The sequence below is a fragment of the Passer domesticus genome, chromosome 1 (genome assembly GCF_036417665.1).
Source record: "Passer domesticus isolate bPasDom1 chromosome 1, bPasDom1.hap1, whole genome shotgun sequence".
Classification (NCBI taxonomy): domain Eukaryota; kingdom Metazoa; phylum Chordata; class Aves; order Passeriformes; family Passeridae; genus Passer; species Passer domesticus.
In genome coordinates this window covers 89,590,903-89,606,081 of record NC_087474.1, presented here as the reverse complement: position 1 = coordinate 89,606,081, position 15,179 = coordinate 89,590,903, and the positions used below count along the sequence as shown (strand labels likewise).

Here is a 15,179-nt window from a genome sequence, read left to right as displayed (position 1 = left end):
CCACATGCCATAAACTCATCTCTCTCCTGTCACAGAAAGAAAGGAAAGGACAGGGGCATCCTGTTACAGGGAGGTCTCTGCCAGCCCTATCCAATTCCTGACATGCCCTTGTGTAGCCAGGAACCAGTGGGAGGGCGGCAGGCTGCGCAGGGGTAGGGCAGAATGGCTGCCTATCATGGCTCCCACTTCATCCCCAGATTTCCATTATGGAGCAGTAGAGAAGAGACCAATCAGTTCAGCAGTTCCTGGGGCAGCCCAGCAACAGCAAACTCAAACAGAGATAGGCAATGGATACCTTCAAAGAATCACCAGGAGGTCCAGCTTCCCTCCGCACTCACCTCCTCCGGTGCTGGGAATAGAAGCCACCCAGCCTGCTGAAGTCCCCTCCTACCCCACTACCAGCAGTACCCAAACAGCAGCTGCTCTTTGTGCAAGTGTCCTCTTACATTTCCAGCTGAGGGATAAACAGTCCTGATGGAATAAAGGCACTGCAACCCTCCCTGAAGCACTATGAGCGGTATGGATGTGAGAGAGGGGACCTGAGGACACGAGTGCATGCTGCTACTTGCTGCAGCCCCCTGATCAGTGGGGCAAGGAGGTGAACTGATCCAAATGAGTGGCACCTCTCCCAAACCAGTGAAAGGAGCCACTGAGTTGTACAGTGAGTGCCCTGTGCTGCTTCTTGAGAATATAAAGTCTTCCAGGTTTTGGTATAAAGGGATATTTCTTTTGCACCAGGATGACCCCTGCAAGGGGAAAATGTGGATGGGCAAGTGATGCAGAAACAGGGCTGAAAGAATGAGAAAGATTGAAAAAAATGCAAGAAAGGGAGAGCAAATAAACTGTACCACAAAAGGAAAATCCCTGAAAGTTCCTCAGAGTTGGAAGAGGAAAAGAGTCCCTGGAAACTTCCTTTCTTTCAGTGTAAGAGATGTTAGTCCACAGCAGCATGAGCACTGTAATTTTACCAAAAGCCTCATATCCATGGAGCAGCTCTCAGCACTCACCTGGGATAATCTGTACTTCTGAGGATAGCACAGCTATTCCTCTCATGCCTCCATGATGCATGTGTGGCTGTACACAACAGTGCTGGTCCTGCACTAGGACAGGCATGTGTCTGTCTGTAGTTTGATCCATCATGTAAATCTGGTGTATTGTGAAATTCCTGCCCTTAATCTGTACTGTTTAGTTCAAAGGCACAGAGGTCTACCATTTGCTCATCTTGCTCACTTCCAAGGCTTTGGACAGGTTAACAAATCCACACCTCAGGGAATTGACCTGTAAGTAACAAAGGGCTTATCAATCATAAAGGTATGAACAATTAAATGTGTTTTGGTTTCTTCAAAGAGGGCTCAGCAGCCAAAAGTCATGAAGCAACTGCAGAAAGGGGTACAGGGTAAAGCAGAGAGAGGCTCTGCTGAAGGAATTGTCAGCAGTTAAGCCTGACCAGGATGCCCCTGGGGAAGACAATTGTGAGTTAGCTCTGCATTTGGCAATCTCTGAGAGATTTACTGTCCTGAAGAGAAAGATAAAATAATATCTCAAAGAAAATGTCAGCTGCAACAACTGTTAGTGACAGAACAAGGGGATGTGAAAGCTGCCACGTTTTTCTCTATCTGGATTTGGAAAGAGCAGATTCAGCAGATGTCAACCAATGCCTGGACATTTCTGTCCTTGCTCTGCTTCCACCACCTACTCTGCCAGTGGAAGGGAGGACAACCAGCTGTGCCAGGCACTGGGCAACACTGGGGTCAACTACACAGGACAGTCCAAGCAGCAGTTTGAAGACATCTGCACCACCTTTAATCATAGTAACATGACTGCTTCACTTGAAGCCAGCTCTGTATATCTAGATGTCAGATACACACTTAAAAAAACCCTAGTCTTTTACCACTTCAGATAAATTTTTTCCTGAGCACCTCACTTAAATAAATATTTTCAGTCATTAACATGCTGTCCCCTAAGAAATATGTCAGCAAAGTACAGGTGGAAGTTGCACTCTGAGTTAGCACACAGAAGGTGGCTACCAGGGAAGTTGCAGCCTTGTGTGAGTCTACCCTGAGACGCAGGTGCCAGTCAGAGACACGAGTCCTTGGTGGGGGGCAGCTTGTAAACAGCAAAGAGGGTTAGAAGTGCAATTAGTCTGTGTGACAGCCGTGACAGCCTTCTGTCACCACCCTGGGCCAGGCCAAATCCCCTTTCCTCCCTCTCTTGCACAAAGCTGAGCCAAGGAACAGGGCTTATAAACATGCCCAGCTGCCTATCAGCCCAGGGGAAAGAAAACAAATGCACCACAGCAACAGGCAGACCTGTATATGGGCAAGCCCAGATTATTGGCTGGTGTGCCTGGCTGTCAGACCTCGGTGCATCCTAAGTAAGGAAGTCTAGGATGCTGGCTGATACTGGCCATTAGGGTATTTATTAGGGGTCACTTCTTGTGGTCAGCAGCAACACAGCATAGCAGAGGAGAAACTAAAATTAAAGTATGGGTAGAAAGGTCCTGTGCAAGCTACAGGATGTCAAAAACACTGAGGAAGTTTCTTTGGTCTTCCTGTCTAAGGTATTTCCCTATGGTTTCTGCATCTCCACCCACAGATGCAAAATGGAGGTAAAAAAAGGCTAAAAGCTGATACTCCATGTCAGGGACTTGTGCTCCAGTCACTTTCAGTCCTGCAACTCTTTGGCATGACAATGGCATTTTATGATTTCTCATGATTCTCAGCTACAGGCAGCTCTAGAAGACATCAGCTGGGTTGCAGTTGTCACCAACACGTCCCTACCTGAGTAAGAATGAAAGGTAACAAATTCCACCATTTTTATTCCTTAGTTATTTTGTCTTCCCATCCCTGTGCTCAGGAGAGTTGCTCAGAACAGGGCCATATTTTATGGCTTTTAACAAAACTCTGGCCTGCCTTGTCTTTGAAGTGAAAGTCAAAACTCAAGAACAAGCAATGTGGGAAGAGTTAGGTTCACATATCATGCAGTCTAGCATCTGCCCTATCATATTCCCTGTCCTGAGATGCTTTTCCTCACTCATTTTTGGTAACTGGTAACTGCTCAGTCCTTTTGCAATCTCAAGTCCTGACATTTGCATGCAGAGTGGGAAAGGTCACACAGGGTGGTCAACATTGTGGTCTTGTTCAGAGAATGCTGGGGAATACCACCCTTCCTAACAAATTGTTCAGTCACAGTAATGGCACTAAAGGGGGTTCAAGTGGGAAGGGATGGAAGTAACATAGTGCTGAAGTTGACAAGGCAGAAGGAAAGTTATATGCAAGCTTCTAGAAATTACGCCAGAAGCTTAACTGCTAAATTCTTGAAGGCTGGGTCTCTACCCTGCCTTTAGTCACTGCTCCAGCTTCCAATAGAGTGACTTTCATTATTCCTGTAGAAAGAGGAAGAATAATGCATTCCACTATGCAATTTGGTCCTACCTTTTATGTCCCGAGTCCAACCAGTGTAACAAAACAGTCTCTCTGTTGGGGACACTGCTGACCTGTGGTTAGCCCAAATAATTTGCCTAAAGGCTCTCAATAACATTCAGTATTTTAATTCTTAGATGACTCCTCTGGGGCACTGTTTAACCATTATCACAATTTAGGTTATCACTTTCAAAGCTGCCTGAATTTTCACATCTCTGTCTAGCAAACAGCCTTCACTCTCACTTTTTCCTAAAAACAGCTAAGTGAGAGAAGAGTTACAATCAAACTATCTGTTCAGTTAACAGATCCAGGCTCAACCTATTGCCCTTCCACCTGCAGTGCTGGTCCACACCTTCCCTACACCCTGCAATCTCTGATCTGCACCACATTCCCCGGGCTGCTGCTGAGTGTAACTATTGAGGAGCCATGTGGACTGTACGGTGCAGAAGCAGAAACCGAATCCACAGTGAGGTAGGTGCACAAGGGGATCCAGAGCATACATCCCACCAAAAGCTATGGGATCCATGGTCCCAGCCCGTGCATGCAGAGTGCTGCAGGCATCACGGCACCAGGGCGTGGATTCACAGTCCTTGGACCAACCTGCAGCCAGAACTCACAAAGTGTGGTGAGCTCGGTAATTACCCGATTTATCTCTTCATTCCATGCCAGAGAGGAGCGAAGTACCACGTTTTCCCCTGCTCTTCAGAGCCACCTGATGCCCCTTTAGGGATGACACCAGATCCACCCCATCCCTCGTGCCTACATTAGCTGAAGTGTTGCCCTTTAGGGCACTGGGCACCTGGCCAGTCCTCCTGCAGCCAGAGGCTGCGCATGCAAAGGGCCGGCGTGCTTGCACACAGCTCCGTTCCATTCAGCCTCTCCCAACAGCTGCTCCGGGGCTGATGGGGGCAACAAGATCCTTTTCCAGACCCCCTGGGGATAGTCTTTGCCAGGTCTGTTTACTCATTGATTTAAGAAATCCAGCTGCAATTATGAACAAGCTACTGAGAAAAGAACCCTCAGTTGGGGACTTGGCTCAGTCAGGGCAGAGCTTTTTGCCACTGTGCTCCAATCTGTTCTTGCTTTGTTGCAGCCCTGCCCCCACCACCATCACATGCATTTTGCAGTCACCGTGCTGATTTCATCACTTCACTATGCATCACACAACTTTCTGGAGCAGAAACCCTTCTACCAAAGTCTCAAGGCCCTGTGACAAAGGAGACAAAGAAACGATCCTGGATATTGCCACTTCTTACTGCCATTAGCCTGTCACATTGCCTTTGTCAGGCAGCACTGAATCCCTGATTCTCATTGGCATAATTGGCTCTTGCAAAAAAAACCAGCCTGGGTCCTGATAGCATGGGGCAGATTGATCTGTTTCACCAGAGATGTCAGTTTTCCATCGGTTCAGGTTTACTTTAATTTGGAATAAATCCTAAAATCTTGCTAACCCTTTCTTGTCAAGCCTTTTTTGCATTTGGCACACAGCTTTGCCAAGACCATGCTGAGAATTTCCAAAGGAGAAGACATTTGGGAGCCCTAAACATCCTTACCTACAACACAGAGTGTCTTCAAAATAAAAAACATTGTGGAATCACAGCATGGTTGATACCACACAGGACACGTGAAGATTGCCTACACCAATCTCTTTCTCAAAAGAGAGACAACTAGTGAAAGTTTCCCAGAGCTTTATCCAGTCATCTTTTGAACATCTCCAAAGCCATAGACACACAACCAATGTTACAAAGTTTGGCCACCATCACCATAAAGCCATTTTTATTTTGTTTAAATGCCTCCCCTCTCTCAATTTATATTTATGCCTGGAAGTATAAAGAGATATAAGATCCATCCTGCCTCTTCTCTGCAGGCTGAACATTCCCCAGTCTCTCAGTCTCTGCTCATATGATGGTTTCTTTCAGTAGACAAGAGCCTCACTACTGGAGTGTTCGGCTTCAACCTCTCATGGTTGCTCTTGGATCACTCTCAAATTAAAATAGGTCATTAGTAGGTGGTATTTTCTGCTCAGTATTATTTCTTCTCAGTATTCTATACCATAATCAATTCACCATCTAGTCTTCCTATTCCAGATAGTTTCACTTGTCAGTTTCTTTAAGGCTTTCTTACAGCCTTAAACCACAGTCCCACCATGTTTTTTCCTGAGCTGTCTCCAGTTTTCCAGCTTGCCTGTAATTGTGGCACCATACCTAGGATTTCTTCATGAGGTATAAAAAACTGATTGCTCACTCCTCCTTTCCACACTCATATTTAGGCCAGCAGGAATGCTGTTAGCTGTTTTTGCTGAAGATTTGACCATCCCTACTCTCTACCCCTCTTTAACCATGCAAGGAGCCCATTTGCCTTTTTAAACAGGACAACACAGTAAGACCACATGTAATCTTGTGTATCCTCTGTGACTTGGCAAGTTTTTAAGGGTCCTTTTGTAAGGATGGGTTTTATTTTTATGCATTCCTACCTAATTATGTTTCTCCTGCCTGTAAGAAAATGTATTTTGTTTGAATATACTTAGCAAGTTATCTAGATCTATTTGAGTAGCCTGTTTCTCTTGCTACAACCCTATTCATGCTTGTGTCATCTGTAGGGTTTTATCTGCTTTGTATTTTCCTTAAAATCATGGTTGGAAATGTTAATCAGTTTTCATTTAACAACTGATCCCTGCAGAAACCAAACAAAATAGAGCATTCCAAGCAGACGATTATCTCTTCTGCCTATTGAAAGTTCTCAATCCACTTAATCTATATTTTATGGACTTTGCATCTTCTGAATCAATACAACATACCATAATTCTCTTTTTATCAATAGGTCATGCCTTACAAAAACTCTGTACCATAGCACTATGAATTTCCTGTATCAAAACAACTTTATTATAAAAAAATGAATGTCTCATTCAAAAAAACCACATTCTTATTCTGTAATTCTCCATTAGCTAACATCTTTAACAAATGCTTTTTCCATTATTTTTGACTGGATAGTTGCCAGCTACCTGACCTTTATATCCATTGGTCTTAAGGCTTCTCCACTTTAAATGCAGGAACCATGTTGGCACCTTAAAATTCCTCAGCTATTCCTATAGTAATTAAGGTGTTATTAAAGCCAAATCTCAGCAGGCTGGAGTTGAGCAGCATTTATTACGATTTCAAGTAATGAAAGATTCTAAGAGATAGAAGTAAGCAGAAGAAAACTGTATCTTGGACAGTGTGAGCACAATGCTGTTTGGTAAGATAGGTTGGGGAGCTGGAAGACTCAAGACATAAGTGATGTAGGGAGCAGGAACAGCATAAAATAGTAGTACAGAGGTGATGTTGCTAAGAGAGGAATGAGCAAAATATGTTTACCAGGTGATGGGTAGTGTTAGTAGAGAAGTGAAGTAATGTTAAAATGCCAGTGGGTCAAAAGAAGCTGGAAGAAAAAAAAAAAAAGCTGAAGGTTGGGGAAGCATAGGAGTGTGTGCAGGAATAGGTCTGACATGAAAAAAAAGCTGAAATGCTAGAAAATATAGCACTGGGACACTGCATTTTTAGAAGTTATGAATCCCCTGAGAGTGGAAAACAAGCTGTGAATGTTTCCAGCAAAAGACCAGGTTGAGTGCAGGAAGGGATTATTACCAACAGCAAAATCCTGGGGATTGAAAAGAGGTAGAAAAGTAAAAATGGCTACTAACCCCTAATTCCCTCTTTGCTACTCCTTTTCAGGATTAAAATGTGCACCTAGGAGGATATTGGGGCATTAGAAGAGGTGTGTTTCTAGGGAAGGGTTAAAGAAGTGATAGGAAAGGGGAGAAGAAAGGTCTTGTAGAAGGGTAGCCAGGCATCCAAAAGAGCATGAAGGACATTGTCCTAGGACCTGAAGGCAGTACAAGGGAAGAGATGTGTTTGGGTTGGCATGAGATAACCTCAACACCATAAACATTCCCCAGTCATCATCCATGGCCGCGTGCTGGGATCTCCCCAGCCCCTCCACCCCACCAGCCTGAAGCCACCCTCCAGTAGTCCTGGGCACTGGCAGCATTCAGAGACGGGCCCTGCCTTGAACAGCTTGTCCTGGAGAGCTGCAAGTTCTGACATGCTCCCTGCTTTCCAACAGCAAGGGGGTCCCAACAGGCATTTATTATGAGGGAAAACAAGCCACATACAGAAACACAAAAGTACACATTTTGCTCTATTTTGAGGCACGGCATGTGCTGCAGCCTAAATAACTCCCGGGACTTCCTGTGGCTAGGAAAGGAGTGGATGCTTCACACACAGTCATTTCCAAGAGAAAGATGTTTTCAAGCCACAAGGAGGCGGCGCTGGGCAGCACTGAGTCATGGGGTGAGGGTCATCAGCTGGGGAAGGAGCTTGGCTCTGTGGCAGCAGGGAAGCTGCTCTCTGGGCCACCTCGGCCTCTCACGCCCAGGCCACCGTGGTGCCCAAACCCTGAAGCCCCTTGCAGGCTGAGACCCTCCTTCCCTCCCGCTGTGGAGAGCAGGCCCTAGGACTTGACGGCAGCCTCCTCACTGCGCCCATCCTCCCGGCGCCAAGGGCAGTCCACGTAGCGCAGAACGCCGCTGAGGGGGCCACGCTTGGCGGGATCTAGAGCCAGCAGGCTTCGCAGCATCCCGGCAGCCTCGGCTGTCAGGCGCTTCCAGTGCCGGGGCGCGTCCTTTTCTAGGCCTGTCTCCTGCCACTGCATGAAGTCCTCAAAGAAAGGGTCCTCCGGCAGGCTCTGCTCCCAGGGGAAGTAGCCGGTCAGCAGGCAGAAAAGCAGCACCCCAAAGGCCCAGGCATCCATGCTGGTGTCGATGGGCACCCCCTGGGCATCAGCAGTGTTGCTCAGCTCAGGGGCCGTGTAGGGGATTACCCCGGCCACCAGCTTGAGCTTGGTACCCTTGGGCCTCGTCAGGCCAAAGTCAGTGAGTTTGACGAGCCGGCAGTCGGGATCAAAAAGCAGCACGTTCTCAGGCTTGATGTCGCGGTACACCAGCCCCCGGCTGTGGATGAACTCCAGCGCGCTCACGAGCTGCTTGGCACACTGCTTTGCGGCCGGCTCAGGAATCCCATCCTGGGCAGGGAGAGAGAAAGGCAGGATGGCACACATGGGCACCTCAGCAGCCCTGCCAGAGGGGCTCTCACCTCAGTGCCCTGCACTGGGAAAGATCTTCACGTTTCTCACCTTGCAAGCCCAAGGCTGCTTCAGTGCTGCAGACCCCAGATAGACCCACAGCCATTGCCTTTATCTCCCTCCATCTGACCCAGCCAGCCTCCATAGGGGCCAAATGCTGCAGCCCAATCCCCATGGCCTCGTAGCAACACTCACGCGGGGTTTGATGATAGAGATGAGGTCTTTGTGCAGCGCTGGTTCATAGAGGAAGCCATAGTACTGGCTGGACTCAATGGCAATTCCAAACATGCCGATGATGGCAGGGTGGGTGGCGAGGGACAGTGCGACACAATACTCATACAGGAAGGTGTGCAGCTTGGTACTGGCTTTGGGTAGCAGCTTGAGAGCCATAGGAGTCCCTGGGGATGGGAAGAGTGGGTTTGATTCCCGTGGAAGTCACACCAAGGCAAGACAGAGCAGCCACAGATGCAGGCAGCCACAGCCTCGGGAAGGTCTCTAGTCCAAAGTTTGTGTGGGTATACCCAGGTTTGGGAACAGGCACTGCTGCTGGTGTGAGTTTTGAGCCCTGGGCATGCACAGGAGCCCTGGCAGAGTAGAGACATTCAGGATATTTGGGCCCATCAGTCTGAGCTGGGACTATTGGGGAAGAGCAGTGTCAGGGCACTCATACGGCCAAGCCAGGACCTTCATTCACACCCTCTGTCCATGGCCACCACTTCAGATCAGGCTTGGGGCTCTGTGACTCAGCCCTATGGTGGGACTGCTGTTTCCATCTATATCACATGCATGTTGGTGTGTATTTGTGAACTCTCTTGATTCTGATTTATGGATTAACTTCCCAGCTTGACCCTGGACCTGTCTTATCACTATAATCTTGCTGGATGTTCTGGGCTGCCCCCTGGCATCACCTGGACACTGGCTGGATGTAATGAGATGATCCCTAGCTGGGGAGGTCCCCATCCTGTTAGTCTCCCTGGGGATCCTCCCTGCTATGCCTGCTGTCTGTCCTCAGCGTGCCACCAACCCACCCCATGCCCTGTGCCCTGGTGAGTGGAGAGGAGACAAGGCACAGTCAGTTCCTTACCTCTCTGCCTGTGGGTCACTAGCATCACATGGCCATACTTGCCCCTGCCCAGCTCCCGAACAACCTCATAGTGCTCAGCTACCTCGGCGCGCACCAGGCTCTGAGCAGTGATCTCCAGAAGCTCCTCCAGCTTGGTTGGTGCTGCTCTCTCTGGCACTGCTGCAGTCACAGCTGAGCTCTCGGCCATGACTGAGTGCTGCAGGAACACCACAGCCAGAGTCAGGAACATCACAGCATGCACAGAGAAAGCCAGATCAAACATGCAACACAAACCATGCCATGGCAGGGCATATTTCTGCCACTTGGAGCCTGAGCACTCTTGCTGCTGTGCTAGAATTGAATTTGCACTTTTATACAGCACATCTCTGGCAAAGCCCTTCATCATAGAAAAGTCTCTGTATTGAAGGGAACCTCCTCCAGCCCCCTAATCCTTTTGCCTAATATTAAACAACAGGAAAAACATTAGCAGAGTCCCAGATTTTCAAGTGTCACCCAGTCATCCCCTTGCTCTCATTAGCCTACTGCAGCAAGACCTTATTTCTCTACTCAGAATTCCACCTCTACTGCTTACTGGAGAAAGTCCTTGAGCTGGCAGATGAGACAGAACCTGTCCCTCAGGCACAGGCACAGCTAGCATGTGACAAAATGCAGAGTGGCCCAAGGAAGCCAAAGGGAGCTCAGTACCTCACATGCCTGATGACATTTCTGACCAAAAGTCATGCATCTGTGCAGCCAAGTAACTTATACAGGAAGTAACCTGGGACATCACTGGCATTTTGAGCTACAGCCAGGTGCTTCAGACCCATTTCAGAGAAGTGTTTTTTCACTTTTCCCAGACAGCTACAAGGCAGCATTTTAAGGCCTCTGTGGTAGCACTTTCTCCCTGTCTACCTCCCTGTGCTCTGAACAAGGCATTTTGGGCCTGGGAGTTCTTCCTGGCCTTGGAGCAAAGTCACAGAACCAGAGTCACAGGATGGTAAATGCCAGAAGGTACTTCTGGAGACCTCTTACTGCAACAACCTGCTCAGAGGAGGATTAACTAGAGGAGGTTGTCTGGTGTCCAGCCCAGTTTTAAATATCTATAAGGATGGAGACTCCGTAGCTGCTGTGGGTAACCTGTTTCAGTGTCCAATCACCCTTGTGATAAAAAGATTTTAATTTATGCTTAAATAGAAATTCTGTTTCAGGCCCACTACCTCTTGTTCTGTCACTCAGTATCATTTGATACTGTGATACACCTGGTTGTGTGTTTTTGCAGGTGTTCATATGCATCAATCAGATGATCCTCTCAAGCCTTCTGTTCTTGAGGCTGATGAAGTCCCAGCTCTGTTAGCCTCTCCTCCTGTGAGAGATACTCCCATATCTTAACTGTCTTCACAGTCTGGATTTGTTCCAGTATGTTCACATCTCTCTTCTGCAAAGGAACCCCACTGCTGCTAAATACAGTCATGCTTCAAAATAAAGAAATTTGTAAAAAAAGAATCACGTAAACCACAAGGCTGGATTTCGATAGGACCCTGGGACTATTTGTGGGGAAATTCCTCTTCTCTTCCCTTCCATCTCTCCTAGATTGCATTTCTAAATCTTATCCAATTCAGAAGTGCCAAGTAATTGGCCCTACTTTTCTGCAAGAGTAGAGCAATAAAATGAATGAGCCAGCTTGGAAGACCAGATCATCCAGAGGATATGGGTAGAGTTTCTTGAGGGCCTGTGACCTGTGAGTCTGATCAGGGCTCCTTATGGAGGAAGCCCCAGCTGCAGTCACTCCAGAACAGTTTGCAGACTTTTTGGCCCTCGCTGCCCTTGGAGTCATTAACTACAAGAGGAAGTCCATACTCGAGAAAACAGCTGATGTTGATAGGTCTTTCTTTGAGATGCCACTGTGATTAGCTAGGAAGGTAAGAGAAGATCAAATTTGGGTCACTGCTGACTAGAGTGTGCCTGGGTGCTCTGCACCTACTTGTGATACCTTCTAAAGTGTAGTTTTCCCTTTGCAGATTGACAAGCACTGAAGAGGAGGTCACCAGGGCCCTGGCCAGGATGCATTCACCATTTGGCTGTGCTGTACTGAAGGCAGCAGGCAGAGTCCTATTCAAACCTGTTTTTTCCTCCACTATCCTTTCCATGCTTCATCCCTGCTAGAGTTCTTGTTTCCAGGCTGCTGACTGTGAGAAACTGTAATTCCTCAAAAGAATCTCTAATTACAGCAGCAAAAAGCTCACATCCTTTACAACATCACGAGATACTTCTGAACCACCTGAGAAACTGTTGGGGATCTAACCTATGGAAATGCAATGTCTTAGTTCAGGTAATATTATTCTGGTTCTTCAACCAAAATGATTAATATATTTAGTGCAGAAAAGCACTTCATACATGTCAAAAGCCAAAGACAGTGTGATCCCTGTATAACAGAGACAGTGCTATGATAACAAAATCACAGGTGTGTTTCGGTTGGAAGGGACCTCTTGAGATCATCTAATCCAAGCCCCTGGCTCAAGCTGGAGCAACTGAAGCAGGCTGTCTAGGAAGGTGTTTAGCCAGGTCTTCAATATCTCCATAGATGGTGACTCCTCTCAAAGATCACTGCTTAGAAGATTCTGGCTCCCTTTTCTTCATTATCCCTCATCAGATATTTATATACACCAATAAGATCCCATCTGAGCCTTCTCTTTTTCAAGCTGAAGAGTTTCAGCTGTTTCAGCCTCTTCTCATATCAAAGATACTCTATTAAAAATGGCCTTGAGCGTATGGCATGTGGGGTCCACTTTCTTGTCTGACCTTCTACAGGGCCTTAACACAAACCAAATAACAAATAGCATCTGGGGCACCTCTTTCAAAAAGTCATTCAGGCTTGATCCAAAGACAGTGGGTCAATTATAAATGCTGGTGTGAACATTCTTGCTGTTAGGTTTTCATATGATAACCTAATCTGAATTTACCTAACCTGCTGCTGCAGTTTCTCAGATAGAGAAATGAGGTTTCTAATACCTGTTAAATTTCTCCAGACTCTTGCAGTGTTTATATGCACTGTGGTCAGAGGTATGACCACAGGCTATGAGAACATATTTTCAATTAATTAGGTTGTGTAAAATTAAGGCTGAAGCTCAGGCTATGCATTTAACTGATGCTTTACTTAGGCTCCACAAAGCATCTGTCACACTGTGCTTCTGTAGTGCCTGCATCAGTTAGTTAAAAAACAGATGTGATGCTGCCACAAAATGTGGTCACATTTTGAATTGAGAATAAGCATCTCTGTGCTCTCTGATCAAGACACCTCTCACATTTCTTATTGGTTTAATGCCTTCAAATAACTTTTTGTCTAATCGTCAAACCAAGCTCTCAGATTGTCCAGCCTGCTTGTTCGGCTCTCAGATCTGTTTCATGGCTCTTTTTTAAAGCCTCATCATTTTTCTCCTCCCATCCCACACATTAAAACCCAACTGTCTTGGGGGGAATGCCTCCTGTCACACATTGACTAGAATTCCCCCCTGCCTCATGCTGTGGCCTCAAGATCTCTTTTTGCAGGAATGACACACAGGCTGCACTACCTTATACATCCATTATGAGTCCAGAGTTTTTCCAAATTACTGGTGAATGTTGGGGAAGAAATTAACTGCCTCTTCATGTCCCTTTATGGGTACTGCCTAACTGGTTTCTACATGAATATTTTTGCACCATGTTTAGTAAAGCACATCTTTCTCAAATGTATTTAGTGTACCTCAAGTAACTCAGATCATTTCACCCAGTTGCTATCACACTTCTGCTTAGGGGCTCTGTAAGGATCCCACCTGCAGGCATCTCCCACTTCTAAATTTTTGGTTTGAAGCAGTTCTCATCCTGGTATTGGTTCATATAGCACCTGCCAGAAATGTCCCATTCACCGGTCATTTCCTGAAAGTTATCTGTACAAATTCATCCTGGCATTGGTCTAAACCAAGAAGCCACACATTTTTAATTAATTATTTAAAAGCCCAGTATATAGTGGAAAACACCATATTTTATTGTTGTTCTCACCCTACACAATTATTATTTTTTCCAATCCTAACTCTGTCATAATACTTTTGCTTTTCTCAATGGTCTAGAAGAAAATACTGAAATCGTCCAGAAAAATATTTGCAAATGGCACAAAAAGGGTTTGGGTAGACAATGTGTTGCTTGGTAAAACTAGTGCATGCACATACACAGATACAAAAGCATTCCAAATGACCAAAGCAGTCAGGATTTTAGTCTGGCATTGGATGGGTGACAGGGGGAAAAAAAAGTCATATTAATCAGACACATCCAGGTTCTTCATGCTGCTTAATGGGCAGTATATAAATCCAGAAATGTACATCTGGTATAGCCTCACTACCTTTGCAGGCCTTAAGACATTGGATGATAGAGAATTGCAGTAGAAATAATCTACAGTGATATAGATACACATCTTAGTGTTACAGATACAAGTCTAACAGCATAGCAAGAGCAGAACAAGGGTTACTGATGCTACAGATTCCACTTTTGCATTCATTCTGGTAAAGAGAATGCCTGAAAAGATTCAAATGCAGGAAACATCAGCAGTGAGAGGCAAACTAACATTTTCCAGATGCTAAATTAAGAAAGTAAGCATCACCGTAAACAAAACAAAACAAAGAAGAAAAAAAAAATAAGAGACAGCTGTTCCATTTCACGTAGGCTGAGATGGTTGTAACAAAAGAAGAGATCTGTTCTGAGGCAATGTGCCTCTTACAGTGAACTCCAGTTTCTGCAGAGGTTCCTACATACAGATGCAATGAGACAGTCTGAAATTTAATCTTCAAAAATCAGCTGAGTTAGGGAAGCTGTATTTCTGAAGAGCTGACCACCTGTTAACAGCTTCTGCACTACAATTCAGAATATCACACACCAGTGGAATTTGTATTTTTATAATAAATTTATTTTTTCGTTTGCTGTGCTTTGTATTCTTCTTTAACAATCTTTTTATGATGCTTCTTGAAATGTTAAAAATATATTGATATGAAGAAAGCCTGGGTAAATTTTCTGAACTCTTCTGGAGGCTGATAGATCAACAGAACCAGTTACTGGATGCTTTTTACGTTTTTAATGATATCGGTGAGCCCACAGTTCAGCAAGCTACCTCTGGTGTCCCCAGTTTGACAGAAAAAGGACAAGAGAACGTCATGACAATGGCAAGAGGGCTGAAAATTACAGGGGAAACTTACAGGGGCGCTGTCTTCATTGGTTATCAAACAGATATTGGTTATCAAACAGTGAAGTTACTCTCTCATCTGTATACACTTTTCTGAGTACTGGAATTTCACTAAAAAGGGCTCTCCCATTTAGGTAAAAGCATGGTAATAAAACCAATAGATGAAGCTGAAGTGAGGCCATTTCAGACCTCTGCTGTGGTGCAGATTCTGTGAAGAAGGATATTTGCCCCTAAAAATATCATCAAACATTGTGGAAGAATATCCTTCCATCTTCATGACTTTTGGTTCAAGAATGGCATCTTTTTTTTTCCCCTAAAAGGTCCACTCTGGTGCAAACCATGTTTAATACAACAAGGGATAGGAACCGAT

General features: G+C 45.7%; 1 protein-coding gene and 1 long non-coding RNA gene across 2 annotated transcripts; one reads left to right on the top strand and one right to left on the bottom strand.

Annotated features, from left to right (window-relative positions):
• Window positions 1-6,298: 6,298 nt before the first annotated feature.
• On the bottom strand, window positions 6,299-9,812 carry LOC135305278 (serine/threonine-protein kinase SBK2-like). Its single transcript, XM_064428776.1, has 3 exons — window positions 9,625-9,812; window positions 8,736-8,938; window positions 6,299-8,480 (listed from the first exon to the last, which is right to left on the bottom strand). Exons 1-3 carry the CDS (start codon window positions 9,809-9,811, stop codon window positions 7,911-7,913), a joined length of 960 nt encoding a protein of 319 aa, XP_064284846.1. The 5' UTR covers window position 9,812; the 3' UTR covers window positions 6,299-7,910.
• LOC135305310 (uncharacterized) lies at window positions 8,237-14,550 on the top strand. Its single transcript, XR_010366527.1, has 2 exons — window positions 8,237-11,522; window positions 11,622-14,550. It is a non-coding gene; the product is annotated as an uncharacterized LOC135305310 (long non-coding RNA).
• The last annotated feature ends 629 nt before the right edge of the window (window positions 14,551-15,179 follow it).